Below are 27,011 nucleotides of genomic sequence, written 5' to 3'. Positions count from 1 at the left end.
GTGCATTGAGGCAGCTGGCGTCGTAGTGCGTTCTGGTGTCGTGGCGTTCGCGGGGTCCAGGGGTGCTGGCGCTGGGTGCAGTCTAGGCGCGGATGGGCGCAGACAAACTTGCCTTTGGTGCGCCTATGGCACGCCAGCGGCCGCGCAGCGGTCGTCATTTAAGGTGGAGAGGGAGAGAGGAGCAGCTGGGAGGCTGGAGCGGGGCAGCAAGGCCGCAAGGGGGAAGCGCCTAGAAATCGGGGGGGGGGTGCAGGAGTACGAGGGGGCAGTGGGGGGACAACAGAAGGGCTGGGGCCGAGATCAGGGAAAAAAACAACAAATACAGGGAGGAAGACATCAAGGAACAGGACACAAGGTGCAGCGGCGGTCAGGGCAGTCTGGGCACAGAAGGCTCAAACTCGCGCTCCGAGCGGCGTGGAGCAGTCTAGCAGGCAGACGGGTGGAGCGGTTGGCAGTAGGGGGGCTACCTGGGCTGCCCACTGTCATAAATTACCCGAATGGTATACATCATGTTGAAATTCTCCCCAAAATTACTCAATGTGGAGTAACTCGTAATCCCAACACTTTTACATAGATTTTGTTACACAAAATTACGTTAATTATTCTGGTGTAATTAAAATTTAACCCCAGCCTAGATAAGACTACACCCAGTATTAACACATCATGAACACTTCCACAAAACTAGAGTGATGAACCAAATCCTTCAGTAGCTTACCTTCATTTCAAAGACCATTATCAACCATAAAAACCCATGTTTTGGTTCGAGTGTCACTGGTTCAGTGGAGCGGTGTATTTATTGTGCATTTGGACTGGGCTGATACTTTGCAAACTTAATTATGCTCATGAGATGTAGTCCAGTTTGAAAAGGTAAGTTGTACAACTTCCTACCTTATAGAGCTTGGTGTTTCCATCCTTCAACAAGCACCCATTTCTGTACCATTGATACCTAGGAAGGGGTTTCCCAGTCGCCGCACACTCGAGAACCAGCGTCTCCCCCACAGTCAGCTTCTGAGGTTGGGGCTGCACGACTATGTCCAGTCGGTTGTCAGAAATGCCAGCCATGCTCCCTACAACAGGAACAAATTGCATAGTCTAATGCACCAGTTGCTTATTGACTAGCTGATATCTCCTCATACATTAAAAGAAAAATATAGTTTATTTTGAAAGTATTATATATTTTTGCCTTTTAATTTTCAATGCATCGCATACCTATGCCCTTAAGCATGCATAAAGCATAAGCATGCATACAATATCTTTCAACATTTTTATTTGCAATTTTATATAGTGCAAACTAAACCTGAAGGTAATGAAGCACTTCACATGAGCAACAATCAGATGATACAAGGACACATTGACTTTTTGGTAGGCAAGGGAGATTAAGTGATTTGCCCAGATTCACAAATGTTGACCCGGAGCAGAGAATCAAACCTGGTTTTCCAGTTCAAAATTTGGCAGCTCTTGGTGTTACGCCACATCATCCCCACGGTGTTCCATTGGACAAGTGCTAGAATTAATTTATTGGCACGTTCCCAGTCTGTGACAAAATAAATCATGTCAGTCTGCTCACTTTCACACTCCACTACAAATAGACAACAGAGAGCTTTTTGTGATGATCTCTCAATGCAGGAATTCAGGCAGAGCTTGACCGCCTGCACAGCCAGAGATGAGGTGTCAATGGCACATGTTTCTATCCTTTCCCTTTATTTCTTTAGTTCCTGACGTCAGTGTTAAGACAAGTCAAGGACATCATTCTAGACTCTTCCCTCATCTACCCCTCCTTGCATCATCTCAAAACACTTTTACTATTCGGATCTCCCAAATAAGCCTTCTGAACACTTCCCTCTGACTCTTCCCCCTCCCCAAACCTCCTCCTGCTGCTATGATCTCCAAATACACACTTTCTACACCCTCCCACTTCTATCCCTCCGCTGTCCTTCTCAATCCAGCTAACAGACTGACATGTCCACTGTTCAAATTAATTTTATATTGCCCTATCACCACTTATCCTATTTGGGTTACGGAGTAGTGTGCTACTCGTCGAAAAGCGCTTTGACGCATCAGGGGTACGATGGGCTATGTAAATGCAAACCCTTCCCTCTTTTATCCTTCCACTATCATTTTTCAATCCAAATAAAACTCATACATGTCCATCACTCAAATTAATTTCATATTTCCCCATACTAATTCACCACTAATCTTTTGGGTTCCCAAGTAGCATGCTACTCACTGAAAAGGGGTTCGACGCCTCAGCGCTAGAGTGTGTGTGTGTGAGCAACATTATAGATTTGCTATCAGTACTAAACAAACATTTGCAAATCCATTCAGTCTACCTTTGCAAATGCTCTCTGTTCACTTCTTTTGGCTTTGTCAGGCCAAATGATTTTAAAATTGTGATTCACTTGGAAAACCCTGGCTGGGCATCTCTCCACATGAAAATATAGAAAATAATGTTTTGTATACATTTAAGACGCTGGCAATGTTGAGTCCACTCAACACCACAGTCTTCTTGAATATATAGAAAGTGTTATTACCAATACTTTCAGTATTTCAGACTGTAGCAGCGAGGGGTGGAAAGACATAGAAACAAGAGAGGCATGACCCAACATGTACTCTCATGGAGTGCTAAATCAAAATGGCATAGACAAAAATGAGAAAAAAGGGTTGCATAACGTCAGCAGAGAAAGGCTAAACTCAAGTCAAAGTAAAAATAAGAAACATTCCACCGATTGAAACTACCCCGGGGTTGCTTGTACTCCCATCCACTGGGGACCTGACCTGGGGGTTGGGTGGACTCTTCACATTGCTGAAGAATCAAGGTTGATTTCCATATGGCCAGTCTATGGCATGGTATAGTTGGGGGGAAAAAGATAGACTGCAGTGTTGCCCCAGGTATTTACCAGTGCCTGACATTAGCAGCATGCTCACTGTGTTAAAAATGCAATTTATATCTACCTGATCATACCTGAATAGGCCAGAACTAGTCTGGGGTTGCTGCTCGTCCTGTCTAGAGAGGACCTGGCCTAGCGGCTCGGGATTCGCCGGGACTCGCCGGGACAAGGCTCATTTGCATATCGTCGGTTTCTGCCTAGAGTACCATAGCGGTCAACAATAAACAGGAATGCACCCCAGGTAATTATCAGTGACTGAGATTACTAAAGAATTCCAACAGTCTTATTTTTGTTTTTCCCCAGAGGTGGGACCAACACAAAATTAGAGTGAAAGCCATCCAATAAGGAGCAGGGAACAGAAACAGACAAGGTAGTCGTCCATTTGCGAGCAAGGTGCTGACCAAACCCCAATCCATTAGGCATCATTAAAATAATGTCTGTAGCGAGAACCCTTAGTGCCCAGACCTATTAGCATGCCAATGTTTCTTTAATTGTATATTATTAGCAGTTTACTAGGACGTAAAGTAACAACAGCAATGTAGTATAGCCGGAGGAATCACAGGCAGAAATAAACGGCCGGACTGTCCATCTCCTGGAACTGAAGAACACCTGATCCTCCTATTATTAAAGCACTACATTCTGTCTCCCACAGAGAAAGGTCACTTTGGTCCAAGGTCAGCGTGGAAGCTATCCATAGAACAGTAACTGAGCCACAGCACATTTCAGAAATAATCCACCCTGTGTTCTTCAACTAATCCCCAGGTTAGAAATTAAAGACAATGGAGAACGCTTCACCATAACTCTGCAAGACATTTATACTCCAAGAATTTTGCAACAGCTGCTCTCCTCAAAGGGAAAACAAAAACCTCACACAATAACAACATTTAATGAAAACAGTTCGCCTTTCTCTTGTGCGCACAAATCATTTTCTGTGTTTTGCAGTGCTGAATAAAATCGGAATTGAATGTTGCTGTAAAATAGTGGGGGGGTTCGTTCTTTCAATTTTTAATTTGTGAGGTGCGCAATGTGAACCAGATACATATAGACGGCAAACGAACGTAAATAATGCAAATCACACCCGCTAATTGCCCAAAAAACCTAAATTTTCTGCATTAATCAAATGGACGAATGCCTGCAGAGAGCTCATTTCACACCAAGGACCATGGACCGCAAAGTTGCCCACCACTTTCTAAAGCCAAAACTAGGTATTTGCAGAATCTCCTTCTGTCAAACATGTGCCACAGTGATAACAAATACATGATAATAATCAATATTCGTTCATAGTTAGAAAAAAATTGGCAACCATTTCTGAGCAAAACTTACTATATCTTGCTGGTGGTGAATAAGAGGGTCACTGCCCTCACATCAGTAATAACTTGTTTCTATATAGTATTTCATAATACATTTTTGCAATTTCTAAGTTATGCAAACAAGTGTTATAATCTAAACCTATCTGATGGTATCATCGAACGACCTCAGAAGGATGGAAGGCTGAGGGCCTTCCTGGAAACCCGGCGAGCATTTAACTCACTGACTCATCTTGCCGACGTGTCATCAACAAATCAATTAGATAGGATTTGTAAAGCGCCGCTAATCACCCGTGAGAGTCTCTAGGCGCTGTGTAATAAGGAAAGGCACAGCCATTTTACCCAGGTTGCAACACTGTGGTTATTCGACAAAATGTATCTAGTTTAGGTGAGGAATCACGACTAGCCCACAAATCTAGGCACTCCATCTGTTGCAGATGTTTCCCACCCCAATCCAGAACGGCCAGAAAAAAGCACACACACAAAAACTAAAGTGTCCCTAAAGTTATAGTCAATAAATAAAGCTCAATTGCGGGTAAATCTCAAAAAGTGAAGACCCTGTCCACATGGTTGAACAGCCAGAGTCTCTGAAAGTGGAAGGTCCATTTGTTTCAGCGATTACAGCTTTCAGGCGAGTTCCCGTGGTCATCGAGGGCCAGAGGGGTACAGAGCAATTCTTGCAAAAAGTTGTGCCTGTTGTCTCTGAAACCTCTTGATCCAGGTACTACAAAGAGATAACAAAAATGTCAGGGTCCAACATTTGGATGATTGGGGGGTCGAGTAATAGAAATTCAGATAGCGCACAAACTAAAAACACACAAAAAAATGTTGTCCAATCCGTTCTCTAACTTATTTGAACCATCCAGTGTAGAGAATAACAGTTTTCATTACCCCGCTCCACATAGTTAACAAAACCAACAATAGGTATTTCAAGTCAAGTCAAGTCAAATAATGTATATAGCGCGCTACATACCCAGAGGGTCTCAAGGCGCTTGAAGAAGGGTGGGGAATTACTTGTCGAATATCCAGGTTTTAAGTTGCTTTCTGAATGCTAGGTGGTTCTGAGTGAGGCGAAGGTGAATGGGAAGTGAGTTCCAGGTTTTAGCCGCCAGGTAGGAGAAGGATCTTCCTCCCATGGTGGTTTTGTTGATGCGAGGTACAGCGGCAAGGGCTTGGTTGGAAGAGCGTAGCTGGCGGGAGGGGGTGTAGAAGGAAAGTCGTGTGTTGAGGTATTCGGGTCCAAGTTCGTAAAGTGCTTTGTGTGCGTGGGTTAGGAGGCGGAATGTTATCCTCTTATTGACGGGGAGCCAGTGGAGGTTTTTCAGGTGATCAGAAATGTGGTCTTTACGCGCGATGTCTAGTATGAGTCTGGCTGATGCGTTCTGGATGCGTTGGAGTTTTTTCTGAAGTTTTGCGGTGGTACAGGCGTATAGGGTGTTTCCGTAGTCCAGGCGGCTTGTAACCAGTGCGTGGGTGACCGTTTTTCTAGTTTCGGTGGGGATCCAGCGAAATGTTTTTTTGAGCATGCGAAGAATGTTGAAGCAAGATGATGAAACGGCGTTGACTTGTCTGGTCATCGAGAGTGAGGAGTCCAGGATGACGCCCAGGTTCCGTGCTTGGTCCGTCGGGATGGGTGCTTTTCCAAGGGCCTCTGGCCACCAAGAGTCGTCCCAGGCGGTGGGGGAGGTACCTGAGATAAGGACTTCTGTTTTGTCTGAATTCAGTTTCAGACGGCTGTGCTTCATCCAATCGGCAACTTCTTTCATTCCTTCATGTAGGTTGGTTTTGGCGGTGTTAGGGTCTTTGGTGAGTGAGAGGATCAGTTGAGTGTCATCAGCGTAGGAGATGATGTTGAGGTTGTGTTGGCGTGCGATGGCCGCGAGGGGGCTCATGTATACGTTGAAGAGGGTGGGGCTGAGTGAAGATCCTTGTGGCATGCCGCAAATGACTTCAGTGGCCTCTGACTTGAATGGAGGGAGGCGGACTCTTTAAGTTCTTCCGGCAAGGAACGAGGTGATCCATTCCAGTGCTTTTCCTTGGATTCCGATGTTTTTGAGGCGTTGTAACAGGGTGCTATGACAGACTGTGTCGAAGGCTGCGGAGAGGTCGAGGAGGATGAGGGCGACTGTGTCTCCATTGTCCAGTAGAGTTCGAATGTCGTCTGTTGCTGCGATGAGTGCGGTCTCAGTACTGTGTTTGGCTCGGAAGCCGGATTGTGAGGAGTCGAGGGATTTGTTGGTTTCGAGGAAGGCGGCGAGCTGGTTGTTGACAGCTTTCTTGATGACTTTGTCCGGGAATGGAAGGAGCGAGATGGGGCGGTAGTTTTTGAGTTCGGTGGGGTCAGCTGTGGGTTTTTTCAGAAGGGCGCTGAGTTCGGCGTGTTTCCAGCTTTCCGGGAAGGTGGCGGAGTTGAGGGAGCAGTTGATGACGTCTCGGAGGTGTGGTGCTATGATGGAATCTGCTTTGTTGAAGATGTGGTGAGGGCATGGGTCTGTGGGGGATCCTGAGTGGATGGAGTTCATCAGGCGGACGGTGTCCTCGGTGGAGATTGTGTTCCAGTCATTAAGGATGTTCAAGGGGGGTGAAGGTACGGCAGAAGGTTGGGTGGGTTGGTCTCCGGGTAGGTTGTCGAAGCTGTTGTGGATGTCTGCGATTTTGTCGTGGAAGAACGAAGCTAGGGAGTCGCAAAGGGTTTGAGAGGGAGTGATGTCGGAGTTGGCAGTGGGGTTGGTAAACTCTTTGACGATGTTGAATAATTCCTTGCTGTTGTGGGCGTTGTCGTCTAGTCGGTCTTTGAATGCGGCTTTCTTGGCGGTCCGGATAAGTTGGTGGTGCATGCGGGTGGCGTTTTTGAAGGCGTCCCTGGTGCTGGTATTTGGGTCTTTTTTCCAGGCCTTCTCAAGGGAGCGACAGAGTTTCTTGGATTTCTTAAGATCATCGTTGAACCAGGGGACGTTTTTGCTGCCTAGTTTGATTTGATGTTTTTTCAAAGGTGCTAGGTTGTCGGCGCTGTTGGTTAGCCATTGAGTGAGGTTAATGGCTGCTTGGTTGGGGTTCGAAGAGTGGGCCGGGGGGTTTTGAAGAAGCGATGAGGAGATCTGGTCGATGGTGATTTTGTTCCAGTTTCTTCGCAGAGTAGGTTGAGGATGGTTGTGGGTTGTGGTCTTTTTGTAGATAAAGTGAACGCAGCTGTGGTCCGTCCAATGGAGAACTGTGGTGTGACTGAAGGAGATATGTTTGCTGGAGGTGAAGATAGGGTCGAGTGTGTGACCTGCGTAGTGAGTGGGGGTATTGACAAGTTGTTTGAGTCCGAGGTTGGCGAGATTGTCCAGAAGAGTGGTGGTGTTGTTGTCGTTGTTCTTTTCCAGGTGAAAATTGAGGTCTCCCAATAGAATGTAGTCCTCGGAGCGGAGGGCGTGTGGGGTGATAAAGTCAGTGATGTCTTTACTGAATTGTGCACGGGGTCCTGGTGGCCTGTAGAGGAGGGTGCCTCTGAGTGTGGTCTTGGGGTCGGTGTGGATCTGGAAGTGAAGGTGTTCGGCGCTAGCGAGGTTGACGTCTGAGCTGGTTGAGATGCGGATGGAGTTCTTATGGACGATAGCGATGCCTCCTCCATTTTGGTGGGTGCGGTCTTTTCGGATAATCTTGTAGCCTTCCGGGATGGCAATGGTGATGTCTGGGGCTGAAGAGGCGTTAATCCATGTTTCTGTTAGGAAGGCGACGTCCGGAGAGATGGTGTCTAGTAGATTCCAAAGGTCTATGGCGTGTCTGTGGACCGAGCGGGTGTTGAGCAGGATGCATTTTAGGTGGTTGGTGTCAGATCTCTGTTTGGTGTTAGTGGATGAGGAGTTGGTCTTGGTGCCGTCATACTTGCAGGAGTTGCATGTGAAGGGTCCATGGGTGTGTCCAGGAGCGGCTTGGGAAGTCGACCGGGGTTTAGGGCTAAGAGGGTGGAGGCGTCGTATGTAATGCGGGTGGGGTGGGTGGTACGGGGGCCAGGGGGTCTGGCGCTGGGCGCGGTCCAGGCGCGGACGGGCGTAGACGGGCTTACCTTTGGCGCACCTTCGGCGCGACCGCTGCGCGTGAGCGCTGCGCGCAAAAGCATCTGTCATAAGTGGGTGGGGAGGGGGGAGGGGCGAAGGAGGAGCAGCTGGGAGGCGGGTGCGTGGTGGAGGGGGCGGGCTCCGGGCACAACAACAACAATAATGACGGCTGGAACTGAAGTGCCGACCGGGTTGGGGGAATTGCTTAAATGTAATGAGTTGGTCAGCGAGGCGCCTGAGGAGCGGAGCACACTATGCAAAGGGTCACAGCAACAGGTAATAAGAAAACAAAGCGATGGGCAATGCGAGCGAGCACAGGCAATTAAAGTCGAAGAAACAGTGCAGGCAAACAATATTGGCGCTTTGAAGTAATGAAATCAAATCAGTTAATGCAGGCACGGTAAAGCGCTATTGATGTCAGCAGAGCAGCGCTAACGATACCCAAGGTAGAGTAGGTAGAGTGAGCAGAGGCAGTAGGGAGCGACCGCTTCTGACGCCAGATGGCTCCTTTAAAAAGCACTGGACTTTTATTCTTCTTTACTTCCGCTGGGTAATAAAAAGACCATACAAAGAATTACGTTCAAATGTTTCCACCCAATACAGAGGATTTTCTGGCCACCTGTGGGAGCATTTTGAAGAGTCCCAAGACAATGAGGGCTTACTGTGCTCAAACTGCAATAATGAAAGGCTATCACCTTTGGTGCCAGTGTGAGCTTAACTGTGCCTTCGAAATCAAATTTGAGCACTAACCAACCCATTTTAGCACCTGACAGTCAGGACAGTAAATTTGAGTAGACACAAAGAAGTCAGACAGGACAAAAGTAACAACCGAAGGGTCCTCTTTTTCAATTTCAATCCTCAGCTAGCTGTCAAGTCCTTATGGAATCTCACGGAACAACAGGATCTTTATAGTTCTTCAGGTGAAATAAAACAGGCTCTCAGCCTGCTCAAGCTACTCTTCACTTGCAAGCAGAGCAGGCTTTTCTTCTTCCGTCCCCAAATATGGTCACTACTATTTCGGGGAGAAGAGCAAAACTTCCTACCCATGGTCAGTTACTTTCTTCCATACAGCTTTACACAGCTCCTTCAAGTAAAAAGATGATATTAACATCTGGTTCACAAGGCCATCTTATATGCAGAAACAGTGGCAGTTGCTTTCAAGTTGCACATGAAAATTGATTGGGATCCAATCTTTGCCAGCTACACCTTCCTGCAGGAATATTTTAGTTGTATCGCAAAAAATATACAAACTTCATGTCCACTGAATTTGGGTATATCACCAAAACAGTATTTCATTTAATCAGTCATTATAAGCAGGGTTCGACTCTGGTATGGACTAGACATTACCAAGAAATTATTGCCTAAACTTCAATTATGCGAAATGTGGGAGGTCTATTTGATTTTGAGCATCCTTGTCAACTACACACCTCTCATCACAGACGCCTACTTAATTAACTCCCCGTTAGTAACATCATTCTTTGCAAAACACTTCCTCTCCCTCATGTGGTTTCGAAATCTCCAAGATGAGTTTTAGAAGTACATACACAACCCTTTACTTTGGTTAGTAAAGTGAGACAAAAAGGTTCTGTCTTCTGCATCCTGGCACCTAACTATTCAACAGCTTTCCTTGTTCTCTCAAGGGCACACTCAATCATCTTCACTTCGGGATATCTTTTAAATGTTTTGATTCTTAGGCCTTACAGGTTTATTTCTCATTTAGATCGATTTCTATTCATAGTTCCAGGTATGTAAGGTAACAGTTAAACTCTCTAGTTCAGTAACATTAAATGTAGATAGCAATCACCACGAATTGAGAGGAGTACAATACCCAGTACCCCATGATTATCAACACGCTGCAACCACCTCTTAGTTGTGTCATGGCATGGTCAAGGTTGTGATAGTAGGCTGCATCCGCCACAAGGAGTTGGTAACATACCATGAAATGCAGATACTAAAGAAACAAGCATTGGCATAGCCAATAGGTCTCGCTTTTGGGACACTATAAGTGTTTAGCCATGCAACAGTTGATGTTGTTGCACCAAGGATATTGTGCTGCATAACGGCGAGCTGTGAAACTGATAAGTGTTAGGACAGTGCGTGGGGCAGGGGGGTAAGCATGGCGAGCTTTGAACCTGATGATAAGTGTTAGGACAGAGCAGGCGAACTTTGAACCTAATGATAAGTGTTAGGACAGAGCGGGGTCAGTGGGGGTAAGAACGGCGAGCTTTAAACCTGATAAGTGTTAGGACAGAGGGGGGCAGGGCAGGGAGGGAAGCACAGCAAGCTTTGTACCGGATGATAAGTGTTAGGACAGAGCCGGGGGCAGTGGGGTAAGCACGGCGAGCTTTGAACCTGATGAGAAGTGTTAGGATGGGGCAGGGGGTAAGCACGGCGAGTTTTGAAGCTTTAAACCTGATAAGTGGTAGGACAGCGGGGGCAGGAGCGTAAGCACAGCGAGCTTTGAACCTGATATAAGTTATGACAGTGCGGGGACAGGGGGATAAGCACAGCGAGCTTTGAACCTGATATAAGTTATGACAGTGCGGGGACAGGGGGATAAGCACAGCAAGCTTTGAACCTGATAAGTGTTAGGACAGAGCGGGGGGGCAGCGGGGTAAGCACGGCGAGCTTTGAACCTGATGATCAGTGTTATGACAGAGCGGGGGGCAGTGGGGGAAGCACGGCGAGCTTTGAACCTGATGATAAGTGTTAGGACAGAGGGGGGTCATGGGGGTAAGCATGGCGAGCTTTTAACCTGATAAGTGTTAGGGCAGAGCAGGGCAGGGGTGTAAGCATGGCGAGCTTTGAACAAGTGTTAGGACAGAGCGGGGGCAGGGGAGGGAAGCACGGCGAGCTTTGAACCTGATAATAAGTGTTAGGACCGAGCAGGGGGATAAGCACGGCGAGCTTTGAACCAGAGGAGGAGTGTAAGGACAGAGCAGGGGCAGGAGGGTAAGCAGGGTGAGCTTTGAACCTGAAAAGTGCTAGGACAGAGCGGGGTCAGGGGGTAAGCACGGCGAGCTTTTAACCTGATGAGTGTTAGGGCAGAGCGGGGCAGGGGTGTAAGCATGGCGAGCTTTGAACAAGTGTTAGGACAGAGCGGGGGCAGGGGAGGGAGGCACGGCGAGCTTTGAACCTGATAAGTGTTAGGACAAAGCGGGGGGCTGGGGGGTAAACACGGCAAGCTTTGAACCTGATGATGAGTGCTAGGACAGAGTGGGGAACAGGGGGGTAAGCACGGCGAGCTTTGTACCTGATAAGTGTTAGGACAGAGCGGGGGGCAGCGGGGTAAGCACGGCGAGCTTTGAACCTGATAATAAGTGTTAGGACCGAGCACGGGGATAAGCACGGCGAGCTTTGAACCAGAGGAGGAGTGTAAGGACAGAGCAGGGGCAGGAGGGTAAGCAGGGCGAGCTTTGAACCTGAAAAGCGCCAGGACAGAGCGGGGGTCAGGGGGTAAGCACGGCGAGCTTTGAACCTGATGATAAGTGTTAGGACAGAGCGGGGGGCATAGGGGTAAGCATGGCAAGCTTTGGACAAGTGTTAGGATGGAGCGGGTGGCAGGGGAGAAGCACAGCGAGCTTTGAACCTGATGATACGTTTTTGGACAGAGCGGGGGCAGAGAGGGTAAGCACGGCGAGCTTTGAACATGATGATAAGTGTTAGGACAGAGCGGGGGGCAGAGGGGGTAGGCCACTTCTATGACATACCTAAAGCTGCTGGTTGAGAAGCTTGCAATGGACCCAGCCTCCCTTCCCCTCCCCTCCCCTCTGAAAAAGAGGGGGGGGGGAGAGAAGAGCTGCAGAGCAAAGCTGCTGGCAGACTCTGACCTTTAAGCCTAGTGGTGGGGGCCAGAGGAGCGAGCAGCCCAGAGTGAAACGGGAGACAGGGACAGGGAGTGGTGTGGCTCACTGGTTAGAGGCGGCAGACCCGTAAGCAGAGAACGGCCCGGGATGAGGGTTCGATTCCAGACGCGGCAGGGTTGTGGACCAGGGTCAAACGGACTCGATAATTCTCGCCTCAGTGCCTACTCTAACTAGGGAACACACTCGGCAACTCTGGGCATTAAGCTTGCCTCATCTCTACAACGGCCCCCCACAGATGCCGGGGATTCCTGGTTTCACCTTGGAGATACCACGAAAGGGACCATCTCACAGGGAAAACCAGGACGGGTTCCCCAGCGGTCTTCAGCGCCAGGATACTCCTTGGAGTCACAGTGCGCTTTACAAGTACACCCACCATTTACCATTTACCATTTACCACCATTTGTTTTCAAGAAATGAAATGCACTGTTCATGCCCTATTGACAAACTTCCATGGCATAAATAGTGGTCAGGCTTGCAAACAGGAGCAATTTCCCTCCTCCCTGTCCAAAGGGAGGGGTCGAGAGGGTTCAACTTCAGAGAAAAGGAGAATGGAATGCAGAGGGAGGTGAGAACAGCCAGGCCCTGTGACCCATGACGAGAGAGGAAAGCCATATGGCGCCTCTGCTCGTAAGTGCGTGCCCGCACACATGCACGCAAGCTCTAGGCCACAGTGCTAGCATTTTCTGAAGCCCTTACTAAAATTCTCGCCAGAGCACAGTGCATGCGCTGTTGTAGGCTCGACCAAAAAGCAAGGAATCTTCCACAAATAGAAGTTGAAATAAAGAAAAATAAATGCTCTTTGTGGCCATTTGCCGATGCTGCTGTAATCTCTTAGCCGGTGCCCGATGGAAAGGTCCCAACTAGGATTCTGAATTAAGGGTGATTGTGGAATATGATGCCAAACTGCACCAGAAGTAACAGGCTTAAAGATATACAAACACTTTAGTAGCTGGTTACAGTGTTGATGGGATCAGGCTGGAGCAATGGGACCAGTATTTAAGAGTAAAATATCTGACAGCAAAATGAGACAGAGTTGTGATGGGGCATTGGACTATTGTTGATAGCACAGGATCCTCCTGATAAACGGCTGAATCTAAAAAAGTTGTTTTGGAATTTGCTAGTTCCAGGAAAGAATGTAGTCAATCTGCCTCGCTATGCTGGTCAAGTTGGGCAGTCTTCTTTAAGTGAGAGCTTTCATAGAGAATTCAGCCATCTTGGAATGTTTACACATAGACCTTCTGAAAAACTGATAGTAATGTCAGATGTGTCAGTATTGTTAGATCATCAGTGGCCCATGATCCGTGCCATTACCAGTAAACTGTAGCCAGAAATTTTGGTAGGGTGAATGACGTAGTTAGTGGAAACCTAAGTATGAGCTCCTGCTCTACTTCTGAAATTCTTACCGCTACTGCACCCATGTGCATCTTGCCTCCCTGAAAAAATTTATTTGTTTGCATCAGACTACAACCCATTACACTGTAATAATTGTTCATGTTTTCAAACATCAACGCAGGATTATGATTTACTTGTTAAAGTTGTTCATTGGTTGTTCTTTGCATTAAATTATGCCCTGGGGGTTAGTTACACCAATTAATGTTATGGAATTTGCAGGATAGCCTAGATTGTTCTTGCATTCTCTTTTTTCATTTTATTTTGGGCAGCAAATGTAGGAGAGAGAATACATTTGAAGACAGAACAAAAAGAGGAGTAACCTTGGGTATCAGACATATTTGTGCCTTTTTTCAGACTTACCAGAGAGGAATAATTATTTAGGCACAGTAGGTAACCTTGCTTGTTTTGGCCTTGATGTACCTTGTCAATGTGGACTTTTGGAGTCTATAGGTAAGGCGATACCAAGGTCCATAGCCATTTGGACTTACTCCACTTGGGAAGACAACACTCTTATAATAAGCCTGAAACAAATTGAATCGTTTCTCACACCCTCCTCCTCCTCCTCTTTCCAATTCCCAGGAAAATATATTAAACATACTACTTAACATATGTAGGATTTTTCTCATATTGTTATAGGACAAGGACATCTGCACATTTTCTAAAAATTTATATATAAAAAAAAAAACTATTCTCAAAAAAATTGATTGTTTTCCCAGGGTAATATAGGATGATTCTGCTGTAACAATTATATATATATATATTAACGATATTATATATTTATGTTTATCATTAGTGATAACAGTGTTAAATTCCTCCTGTCATCTGTGAATAAGCGCACAGCACCACTGACCATGTCATGAGGGATGTAATATGTGAGGCCATAACTACAATGGGTGAATTTCACTGGTTCTGTAGGAGTGAGACCTGAGCCTAACTATAATGTACCTGTAACATTTGTTTATTTAGTGAATTTCTAAGTTTTTTTTAATTCCATTTCCTAACTATAACGTCCCTATAATGTTTTTTTGCTGTTGTGAATTTTTAAATGCTAATTCCTAACTATAACATCCCTGTAACCTTTGTTTTTTTCAGTGAACTGCTATGGTTTTTAAGTAGTAGTCACATTTGCAGAGTGGTGGAGAAACGGGTCAGGGCCTCTGACCAACTCCCAGTAATCCCACTGTGTAAGACTTATAGAATGGATGAGGATGACTGCTTAGCAACCAAGGTCCCTCAGGAGTAAAGTGAACTTCTTCCATCAATCAGTAGTGCGAAGGAGCCACAAAGACCTTTCAGCAATCCTGCTGTGTGGGACTTACTGGAGGTAACGGGAGGAGTTCCTTGGGGGCCAACTACCCCTCTGGTTGCCTTCATTTAGTCATACACAGCCGGATTGTTGAAAAGTTGTCAGAGGCTACACCCCCTTTCTCCACTACTCAGTAAATGCGCCTCCTGGTGCACTACTAGTTGGGCGATGACGTCCCCTTTGCTCTTGAGGGCCCTTGGGGGCCAACTACCCCTCCTGTTACCCCCAGTAAGTCCCATATAGTGGGACTGCTGAGAGGTTTTGGTGGCCACGGCCCGTTTCTCCACCACTCTGAAAACGCACCTCCTGGAGCACTACTAGTTGAGGGTCTTGGCGGCCAACGACACCCCCTGTTACACCCAGTAAGTCCCACACAGCTTGATTGCAAAGATGTTGGTGGAGGCAATGCCCCCTTTCTCCACTACTCTACAAAAGCAACTCCTGGTGCACTACTAGTTGGGGGAAGAAGTCCACTTCAGTTCTGATGCCCTCAGGAGTAAAGTGGAATTCATTCCCCAACCAGCAGCGTGCAAGGAGGTGCATTTGCAGAGGGATGGAGAAAGTGGGCGTGGCCTTTGACAAGCTCTGAGTAATCCAGCTGTGTGAGACTTACTGGAGGTAACAGGAGTTGTTCCTGGACCCCAGTACCCTCAGCATCCAAGGGGACTTAATCCTCGAACTGGCAGTGCGCCAGGAGGCTGAGTGGTGGTGAAGGGGGGGCTTGGCCACTGGTAATTTGCTGGAGGTTTTCTTTTTTATTAATTTTTTTAAGCAAAGGGGGATGCGTGGTCCCCCTTCCCTGGGCCATTTCCAGCCCTGGTAACTCCATCTTCCAGGGAAAGACCTTTTTTCAATGGGTGAAGGTGACTTCCCAGCCCCCTTCGCCAGGCTGATTTTGGCCGGAGGGACCCCATCCCCAGGGGCCCACCAGTTATATTGATTTTTTAAAATATAATGGGAGGTGGACTGCAAGCACTCCTTGTAGGCGGATTTTGGCCAGGGGATCCTGTCCCCGAGGCATGCCCCTCTGTTTTTATTTTTTTTTAAGGAAGGGGTCCACATGGCTCCCTCCCAGGCCGATTCTGGCCCTGTGGACTAAATCCCCTGGGGTCTGGCCTCTCTACTGGGTGCCTTTGTCCACGCAGGGCAATCAGTCATTTACGTTAGGGACCGCGGGGAGCCTGATGGCCCCTGTGGTCCCTGCCCACTCTTCGCATCCTTCGTAAGCTGGCTTTGCTTTTGGACAGAGGGAGCTGCTAACATGTAGCTCCCTCTGTCCAAAAGCAATTCTGCTCCACCTAGTGCAAGCGAGACCAGTTTCTGCTCTCGACTGCATGAAGCAGAGCAGAGTTTGATATGGTTTGGCTGGAAGCCATAGTAAACTGCAATGTCCCGTGGGTCGGCTCCCCAGGACATTGCTTGAGCTGGCCCTGGGGGGTGGCAGTACCCAAAGTCATGTATGGCTCCATGAAAGGGCCTAGCAGCCCCCTCATTTTTTATGTTTGCCTTGGGGAGGTGGCAGTCTTGGGGTCCGCAGGGGGTGCATGTGGCCCACTGCATTTGTTTAAATTAAAGCCCCAAGGAGGTGGAGACAGCCGGGGCTGAAGGGGAGGTTCATGTGGCTCCCTTGCTTTCTTAACACTTAAAGCCTCAAAGAGGTGGCAGTCCCCAGGAATTTGGGAGGGCAAAGAGGTTCCTCCATTTATAAAAATATAAGCCCCTGGGAGATGGTGGTACCAAGGGCAGTGAGGGAGGTCGTAAGGGCCTCCCACACATTCATTGTGAAAAAAGCCCTGGGAAGTTGGTGGTCCCCAGGACATAATGAGCCTAACAAGGGAGGACACGGGTGCCCCATCCATTATTAAAACAATGCCCCCGACACCTGGCTCACCCAAGGGCCAATAATGAGCGAAGTGCAGGAGCTAAGTATGGGCGGAAAATCCGTTCCGCTCGCGGATTTTGCGGATTTTCGGTAAATTCGCAATCCGCGAGATTTGCGAATCTCCCGCAAAATCCGCAAATCCGCGAGCAGCGGATTTTGCTCGCACTGTTCGCGTGAGTTCACGCCCCGCGAATAAGTGCGAAATTGCAGAAATACGATCTTAGCAAAACTGAAAGTAACTACTTACCAGGTTCAAAAGTTCAGGCTCATCATTAGTAGCCATTTCCTGTAGTGCTTCCTGAGGGGCCCCTCCAGAGTTCAGTTGCCAGTTGCAACTATTATGTGACCCTGCTCTGAACCTCAGAATAGTTACACATATGCCACAAAGGTCCTGAATTACAGCTAAGGGAGACAAGCAGGAGCCAGGCTGGAAGTTAAAATCCATTAATCAGCCCCTAATTCATTATTGTCAGTTGGGGCAGGGCAGGTGTTGTAACTAATTTTGCAACAATGAAAGCACTTAGCAAGTGCAAAAGATCACTAATCAGGGCGCACTAAGGAAGCAGGTGCCAGCTAAAAAAATATTCTGTGACACATTAATCAGCCCCAAATTAATTCAGGTCACTTGAGGCAGGGAAGGTGTGCTTTGCTTTGCCGAAAATAATGTACACTGGACAACCAGATGGTGTGGTGATGAAACAGAGGGTGGCATGGGTGGGCCAGAGGGTGGCATGAGTAGTCAGAGAGTGGCAGTGGTGACAGAGTGTGGCAGTGATGAAGAAGAGTGTCCCAAACAGGCTGGACACGTAGAAACAACAAGTTCGCAAAACTTGCGACCCGACAGGTAAGTTCGCAAATTGCGAAATTGTAAAAACCCTCGCGAACTGGCAGAAACACAGGCGAACACAAAAAAAAAATCCGCAAATTCGCGGGAATTCGCGGATTTTGCGGATTGCGAGTTCGCAAATCCGCAAAATTCGCGAACGCGAGATTCGCAAAATTCGCCCATGGCCCGTGCTTTTTTTTCACCCTGATCCGCAGATCCCACCGAAAATGACAAAAGAAAATGTTTTTTGGGCCTTGAAGTCCTGAGGCATAGGGGGTCAGGGTGTTTCTATCATGCCCCCTTTTCTTTTACATTTTTTGTGCGACTAAGTCCAACTGAGTCCCCAACATGGCTGCCAACAATTTCTGGTTGAAGTGTTGGCAGGCAATCACATTTCTGTAGGGTTTCAGTAGGCTGTTGGGCTCCCAGATATCTATATTTTTTTAACTTAAATTCTAAAACTACTGAATGGATTTACACTGCGGGGAATGAGATTTTGATATCTTTTCTGATCACCTAGATACCTATCTCATTCATCCAATTTTGGATCGATTATTGACTGTCATTGAGTAAAAGGCAAACCCACATAAGTTAAATCAACCCCATAGACTGACACAACTCTGAAGAACCACTTACGACTGGTAAAGTTTAAAAGTTTAATATAAAATCATAGATAATTGCAAATACAATCCTCTCAAGATAAGATTCAACAGGTATACAGGAACTAAAAGGAACATAAATTCCCTAAAGAATCTCAGTCTACAAAAGAATACAATCAAAACCAATTCCAATACTAACAAATTGAATAGCATAGACACAAAGTGAATCTGATGCGTCATTTACAGAAAGTGAATAAACAAGTTAAATCTGTCCCTACTCTATGCTAGATGACATCCCTACTAGCAAGTCCTTTTTCCTAAAAAGGTGTCAGCAGTTTGACTTCCAAAGAAGTTCAAACTTTCTTAGTCTCTGATGGAAACCTATGTCGAGAAGCAGTACCCTTTCTGCCTACCCATCCGCTCTCTAAGGGTCCTCGGCCTACTGCTCTCGCTCCCTTGATCTCAGGCCATCTGCTCTCTTGCTCTCCTCTCCTCCCCGGGGTGCTGTCCCTAAATACAAAATCACAGTATGGGTGGAACGCCCCTTTGAGACGCCCACCATGTGCTCATTTCACGTGATCCCTCTTCTGGGTCTTTCCATAGCTTCGTCTCTTCGCGTCGTCTGTTAAGTTGACCTTGCTTCTTAGGCGCCAACTTCATCTTCGTGCTGGTAACCTCATGACATTCCAGTTGTCACTTTCAGTCCAAAGTCTATCACCTCAACAGAACTCTATTCATTACAGTTGTGATTATAACCTCTTTTGGTCCTGTGAACAGTCACTTCTAAACAAGACCCCAAATTCCAAGCGTCTCTTATCTTATTGGGCCATAAACTTCGTCCAGCATTGTCACTTTAAATTTAACAAGACCTTTGACTCTTGGCTCGCACGTTCAGATCAAAGCTATCCCTATTCCTGTGAGCCCACTAAATTACATGCAGTGAACTACACTCTTGCGAACCCTTGGTCAGTTAGGTTAAAACCACATATGAACACATTATGCTAAAATTCCTACAAACTCTTCTACACGGTATGACTTTTAACACACATATATATAATCGAATTAGCAAATCATTTGATTATAATCGAATCCATGTTACATAAAATACAACGTTATACTCTTATTCTTATGCAGTGCTATATATATTCTGCACATTTCTTCACTTTGCATTTCGTCTTCTTCTCCGTTTTATAATTACATACGTACATTCTCTGTTTAGCACGTTCTACTGTTCGTATGCATTTACACATTTTCTACTTTAGCCCATCTTATATATGGGTTTCCTAATTCTAATGCATTTTCTAGAGTGAATATAGATACATTTCCTATTACTTAAGTTACATATGCTAACTTTACGCTAAAGGCTTGTAAATATGGTACGGATATACTTTTCATTCAAATTGCGCTCTCTCAGTTCCCCCTTTGATGACCTCTAGGGGTCATCACTAACACCTCAATTTGAATGATACTTTACACGGAACTAGTTACAAGGCTCCCTCTTTTTATCGTCTCGAGAGCTCTCAAACTTTTATACTGCTGATCTCGTAAAGCAGCTAATCTCCTCTCTTGCTCTCTCATGGACCTTTGCAACCGGTTCGTCCTATACCATTTGTACAGTCTCACTAAACCCCACAATATGATTATGCAAATCAATATTATTAAGACAGGTTTCAAGATGTACCAAACAACACTTTTACCCAGATTGGCAAACCAATCTCCAACTTTACCCATTCCATGACCTACTTTTTCCCAAACATTTACTCTTGTTAAATCTTCGATTTCTTGATGTATCTCTGTAATGTTATGTATGACTTTCTCAAGTGGTTTTGAATTGTCTGGAATGTAAGTACAACATTCCTGGACCTTCAGAGCCTTGCAGACTCCGCCCTCTTTTGCTAGCAGAACATCTAAAGCAAGACGGTTCTGAAGAACCATTGCTCTAATCGACTGCATCTCTCCTTCTACTAGCATCAATGACCTTGCAGTACTTGCAGACAATCTATCCACAACTGTAGCTAGTCTCCTGATCTTAACATCGTTAAGTATCAAACCTAAAAGAGGAAACATTGCTCCAAATACGTCTCCAACTACCTCAGCATCTCCTACTTCCCTTTTCGCTCTTGTCGAAGCCTTTCCTTCTATGATCTCTAAATCCTTTGCATGATAAATTTTGGGGAAGACAATTGCCAAATTACATGAACCATACCAATTGTCAGGCAATTTTACATAGGCATTTCTTCCACATACAAAATATACATTAGGAATCTCTTGCATCTCTTTCATAAAATCTTTCGTATAATACTCTAACCTGAAAGCATGTTCACAACTAACTTCACCTACAAATACACTCATAATATGTCTTGCTTCGAGTTAAACATAACTTTCCTTTCTGCGTTCTATCCAAAGCTATTGGACCATTACTACCTTTTCTTTTATGTGCCTTTTCCTCTTCGGTCCAATCTGTTTTCCACTGTCCTGACATCTTTAGAATCTTCTGTCTCCTGTACCCGTCATCTACTTGTCCAATGAATTTCTTCTCTACCTCTGACACCTTGCAAGTCAGATTATTTCTGCGTTCATATGAAGTATCTAATGTATCCCAAGGAAGAAAGAATTTTGCCAATCTATCTTCCTTTTTGTAGTAGTCCCACTTATTCATTTGTTTATAATTCGGGACTTCAGGCAGTACCGAATCATAATTTGAAAAGTAGTACTCAAACCCTTCTCTACCATAAAATATACTAAGCAGTAAACTACATGTTATCCCATATGTCAGTGGGAGATGATGATATCTGATACCTTCATCTACAGAAGCCGGCAATTGCATACAAACATAACAATCTTTGGCCTCCATGGCATCGATATACTCGTACAATAGTTTGGCATATGCGTTTGATCTAAAATTTCCCTGCGACTCATCTACGTGTAATCTACGAGCTTCATCTGCCAGTAACGCCTTTTCACGGATTACATTGCTCTCCTCCTTCTTCCCAACAAGAGCAGGTTTCAAAGTCGTTACAGGCTTTACATCTGTTGTCTCCTTTACGCTTGTATGTCCTACTATGTATGATATGGTAACTACTGTGAAAATGAGAAAAATTACTACTGCTATTAGTGTACCTATTATGCATTTGGTCTTTTGGTTTGGGTTGCCATTCTCCATGTTATCAAACAATGTAGCTCTTTCTTTCTTGTGGAAAAGTTTTCTTTTTCAAGTCTTTATTTTCTTTATTTTTTTTTTCCTCAGTCTGTGAAGCGCTCTTAATCAACAAAAGTCTCTTTTTCACAACAATGTCTTTTTATCTTCAGCAACAGACAACCCTAACCCTTCTCCGTCCTCTAAATGTAATCCCTAATTTTATTCTTCTTTCCACTCGGCGCTAGGTTATCTTCTTCTTTATAGCTTAAACACAAAAGTCTTTATGCATCTACAATGATTCTCGTACCTGCAGCTCTAATAACATATTCCAACAGTTCTAAACGAATGACTTTTTCTTCCTGTGCTGGTATTGGATGACCCAAAGTCGGAAACTCTAATCGATTCAGCACCAGGTCTTTGATCTGACTTAGGAAAAGGGGAATGGGAAGTGTGAAGGTCAGTAACCCCTCAGTCTCGATTCCAGGCGTCAACATCCATATCTCCACCGTCACAATTGGATCGAGATTGGTCACTTGCACTTCTCTCACTCTCCCAGATCTCTGTCCCCAAGACATCTGCTAGATAAGTCCACTCTGGGGTGGCGTATCTTCTGCAGGGCACACGTACCCTCCTAGATCTCCTCGGACTCTCAGAGCCTGAGTCCGTAGCTTCTTCGTCTAGATCTGAATCTTCAGAGATCGGGACAAGGTTGCTCTCTGGATCTGCTCTCAAGGTTGACCTTCTCCTTCTTTCCGGCCAACTAGCTTCTCCATTCCTTGTCCTCCTGCTCCTTGTTCTTGGACTCGTTTCTTGATCACTTATAGTTTGTTCGGTGTCTGACTCGAATTCCCAACTACTTTCCTCTTCTGAGGCAGCTTCGGTCTCACTGGTGTCTTGACCGTCATCAGCCTGTTCCGACACAGGCTCAGCCTCTTCAATCACCTCTACAGCTTGACTTTCCCTCTCTGTGGCTTCTCCGCTTTCTGCTGGATTTTCATCCGAGAGAGGAGCTGTTTCTTCCAGAGGTGCTGGAACTCTTCGGGTGTGCGAGGCGTGTATCCAGTTGGGCAAGCCTCCACACTTTACTGCAGTGTTCGTAACTAGTATGACTTGGAATGGTCCACGCCAGCGCACGTCTAGACAGTTCTTCCTGACATGCTTCTTCACCAGGACCCAGTCCCCTGGACACAGGTCATGGCACAGGTCTTGAGCTGATGGAACCTCTGCAGCCTGGACCTGGAGGGACACAGAATGAATGGCATCAGATAGTCCCTTGCAGTAGTCCAAGATCAAATCGTCTGTGATGTTCAACAATGCTGCAGTCGGAACCGATGGCAGTCTCATAGCTCTCCCCATTAGCACTTCGTGTGGAGAGAGACCTGTTCTTCTATCTGGTGTGCTACGTATGCTCATAAGGACCAATGGAAGTGCATCAGGCCAACTCAGGGATGTCGATGAACAAACTTTGGCGAGTCTGGATTTTATTGTGCTGTTGATTTGTTCTACAATCCCCGAAGCTTCTGGTCGATAACTACAATGGAGCTTCTGGTCTATGCTCAAGGCTGAACATAGCATCTTCACTATTTCGCTGTTGAAATGAGTTCCTCTGTCTGATTCCAAAGAGGCTGGCACCCCAAACCTCGGTATCAACTCTCTAAGCAACAATTTTGCTACTGTAAGTGTATCGCACCTACGTGTAGGGTAAGCCTCAACCCATCTGGAAAATATACAGACAATCACTAAGACGTATCTGAGTCGATTGCACTTAGGCATTTCAATAAAATCCAGCTGCATTCTATTGAAAGGCCCCCCAGACCTCCCTATGTGACTTAATGTGACTGGTGTTCTTTTCCCTACGTTTAGTTGCTGACAGATCGCACAACGCTGACATACTGCTTCTGCCGCTACTCTAAACTTCGGATTATACCACGTTTGTCTGAATACTCTTACCATAGCATCTCTACCTATGTGTGCTGGTCCATGCAATCTCCTTGCCATTGGACTAACAAGTTCGTTTGGTAGAACTGCTCTCCCATCTGCAGAAATCCCAAAATTCATCTCACTTTTGGTACAACCTGCTGTTTCCCATGCTTTTTTCTCAAAATCAGGCGCATTCTCCTGGACACACTTCAGTTCATCCCACGTGTCTACAGTGTCTAACAACATAGTCAAATCAGTTCTTTCCTGTATTCCCCCCACTTTTACCTCGGTGTGAGAATACCCCTGTTCCGCACAGTAACGTGCGACTTCATCTGCGTATCGGTTACCCTGCGACACAAAATCTGTATTTTTTGTGTGCGCGGCACATTTGACAACCGCGATAGCTGCTGGTCCTTGTAATGCTTCTAACAATAATCTCACGAATTCTCCATTCCTAATAGGAGAACCCGAGGAGGTCATGTAACCTCTTTGAGACCACAACTGCCCATAGTCATGAACCACCCCGAAACCATACTGGCTATCGGTGTATATGGTGACTCGAATTTTGTTGCCTGCCAAACAGTCACGGGTCAAAGCAATGATTTCAGCTACCTGAGCGGAATGTACTCCTTCCAGGCAGGCGGCTTCCACTACTCCGGTAATTGTACAAACTGCATATGCTGCTCTCAGCTGACCGATGTCATCTCTTACGCATGAACCATCAACAAAGAATATTTCATCGGGGTCAGTCACTGGCTCATCTACGATATCTGGTCTCGGTTTGGTGCATAGTTCAGTCACATCAAGACAGTCATGATCTGTACAAATTTCATCATCAATATCATTTGGAAGTGGCATCAAAGTAGCAGGATTCAAAACAGAGCATCTCTTTAGGGTCACATTCTCAGCAGCCAATATGACTTGCTCGTAGCGTGTGAGCCTGCTATTCGTCAGATGCTGAGTCTTGGTCCTGGTCATTAACAATTCCACAGAATGCGGTACGTACACCACTAACTGATGTCCCATAACCACATTTTCACACCTCTCAATGCTGACACCCGTTGCAGCAACGGATTTGAGACATCCGGGCAACGCTGCGGCTACTGGATCTAAGGTAGCCGAAAAATATGCAACTGGTCTACGGGCATTTCCGTGTATCTGGGCCAAGACTGCTAAAGCACAACCTTCCCTTTCACAGCAGTAAAGCAAGAATGGTTTCTCGTAGTCAGGCATTCCCAAAGCCGGGGCACGACACAAGTCCTCCCTCAGCTGCAAAAATGCCATCAAACAATCTTTGTCCCATGGTACCGGATCACTCACCCCCTTGTGCGTCAGTTTTTGTAAAGGTTTTGCCTTCAGTGAAAAGTTGGCTATCCACTGCCGACAATAACCGACCATGCCTAGGAACATCCTGACTTCTCTTTGCGTTTTGGGCGCATTCATTTTCATGATCGCCTCTATTCTGTCCGGAGACACCTTCCGTTTTCCCTTTTCAATCCTGTGGCCCAAGTATTGCACTTCTGTCAGACAATACTGCAATTTACTTGGAGTATTGTCCGTTCTCGGCCAAGTGATTAAGTAAGGTGATAGTGTCTGTTTTACAAGCTTCCTCTGTTTCTGACGCCACAAGTAGGTCGTCTATGTACTGGACCAGAACCGAGTTCATGGGCAGTACTAGACTTTCAAGATTTTTCTTCAGCAGCTGATTAAAAATCGATGGGCTTTCTGTATACCCCTGGGGAATACGACACCATGTTAAAACGCGATTTTCCAGCTTAAAAGCGAACAGATACTGGCTCTCCTCATCTAAAGGGATTGAAAAGAAAGCCTGGCACAAGTCTATCACTGTGAACCATTCAGCTTGGAACGGTATCTGAAACAATATCACTGATGGATTCGGTACCACTGGACAACATGAAACAACGATATTATTAATCTTTCGAAGGTCCTGCACTATTCTGTATTTCCCACTAGGCTTCTGCAAACCCATAATCGGGGAGTTACATGGACTTCCCACGATCTCCTTCAGTATTCCCTGTTTAATCATGGATTCGATCACAGGCTTTATTCCTGCAATCGTCTCCGGTGTCAACTTATATTGTGGTGTTCTTGGGTACTCGGCATTGGGTTTTACCATGATCTTTACCGGTTCTACTCCTTTGATCAGTCCTATTTCTTCTCCAGTAAAATCCCACACCTCAGCTGACACCGTCTCCTTCAAATCCTGTGGAAGCTCCTCCACCGTTAAGGTAGGGTATAGTTCCACGCATCCCTGCGAGTTTACAACCTTAAAGTCAGCATCATCATCGTTAGTCTGCACTTCTACTCCTTCAGGTGTGCAATATATTGTGCAGTTTAGTTTACACAACAGATCTCTTCCTAGCAAACACACAGGGCTAGAATCACAAATCACAAACTGGTGTTCATCACTATATTTCCCTATCTTCACTGACACTGGTTCGGTCAGAGGATTCGTCATTCTTCTATTTGCGACTCCTACCACCTGGATCGTTTCTCCCGACATTGGCAGACCTGGGACTACCGCCGATCTCAAAGTGGATCGAGTGGCCCCCGTATCCACCAAAAAGGTCGTAGGACATCCAGCTACTTCAGCTTCCACGTATGGTCCTCTCTGGTCTACCTCCAGGGCTGCTCCTAGAGTACAGTCTTCATCCCTATTCACTCGTTGGCCCGTAAGGGGATCAACGTAATAGCATTCTTCTCCACCTACGAACAGTGGCAGTTGTCTATAGGTTTTCCCTCCATTTGCAATTCGTGGCGGTTGAGGGAACTGAGCTCGAGGAGTCTGAGTCCCCCCTTTGACAAACTTTCCCTTCGGGACTGCTGTTCCCTTTACCAGGCTGTTTTGAACCTCATCCTCCTCCTGTTCTAATTCCCCCATCTCGACATTATAGGGACACTCGCGTCTCCAATGTCCCACCTCGTTACACTGATGGCACCTCGTTGTCTTTTTCAGTGTCGCGATATCTACCCTAGGTCTCGGTTTTTCCTCCTCATCTCTGCTTTGATTATTCTGTTTCTTCCCTAGGGTTCCTGTTCCCTGTTGCCGCTGTCCACCCTTTCCAGCTGATTGCATCTGCACTAACATCAGCTTCTCCTTAAGTTTCTTTGCTTTCGTATCTATTTCATCGCTGCAATACCTCGCATATCTCAGAATCTCATCTAAAGGTTTATTTTGCCAACAGATCAAATGCTGTTGTATCATTAAGCTTATGTCTGATCTCAATCCCAGGACGAACTTCGACACAAACTGTCCTATGTCCTTAGGATCCATCACGTCCAATCCACTGTACTGTTTGAACGCTTTCAGCAATCTCTCATAGAACTCGTGAACGGTCTCTTTAGGTTCCTGAGTTGTTCGATCTATCTTAACCCAGTCTATGTCCTGCAACGGCACCTTCTCTTTTAACCATGCCATTACTCTCTCGTACTTTTCCATGACTCTCTCTGATGGTCCATTCGTCCGGGCATCCCTCTCGGGTTCACAAATGGGCCATTCGACATTAAGCTTACATGCCGTCCACAAATCTCCGGGTACTACAATGTCAAACAGGGTGTTCAAGTCGACCCACAGCACCTTAGAGATCTTCACGAACCTCTCTACCTGTTTGTACCATTCAACGGGATTCTCCCTTAGCTTTGGGAAGGAATTGGTAAATGCCGCTAGATCCCCCCTACTCCAGGGCACATGCACGTAGTTTCCGTTCGCGATTTCTCGCAAAGGGAAAGCTTCCATTCGCATTAGCCCTCCCTCTGGGGACCCTGCAAGTATACTCCTTCTGACGGTTCCCCTCTTGGACCATCTTTCCTCCCATTTATCCA

At 46.2% G+C, this 27,011-nt stretch overlaps 1 protein-coding gene across 2 annotated transcripts in view; it reads right to left on the bottom strand.

Moving 5' to 3' along the window:
* MALT1 (MALT1 paracaspase) overlaps positions 1-27,011 on the bottom strand; it is a 619,135-nt gene that overhangs the window by 307,134 nt on the left and 284,990 nt on the right. For both annotated transcript variants that reach the window (XM_086960480.1, XM_086960479.1), the window contains exon 5: positions 889-1,067. In XM_086960480.1, coding sequence (XP_086816606.1) covers positions 889-1,067 — 179 coding nt within the window. The remainder of the gene's footprint in view (positions 1-888; positions 1,068-27,011) is intronic.

The sequence above is a fragment of the Lissotriton vulgaris genome, chromosome 3_1, assembly GCF_964263255.1.
Source record: "Lissotriton vulgaris chromosome 3_1, aLisVul1.2, whole genome shotgun sequence".
NCBI classification, from domain to species: domain Eukaryota; kingdom Metazoa; phylum Chordata; class Amphibia; order Caudata; family Salamandridae; genus Lissotriton; species Lissotriton vulgaris.
Note: the sequence above shows the minus strand (reverse complement) of the source record. Positions and strands in the feature narration are given on the sequence as shown.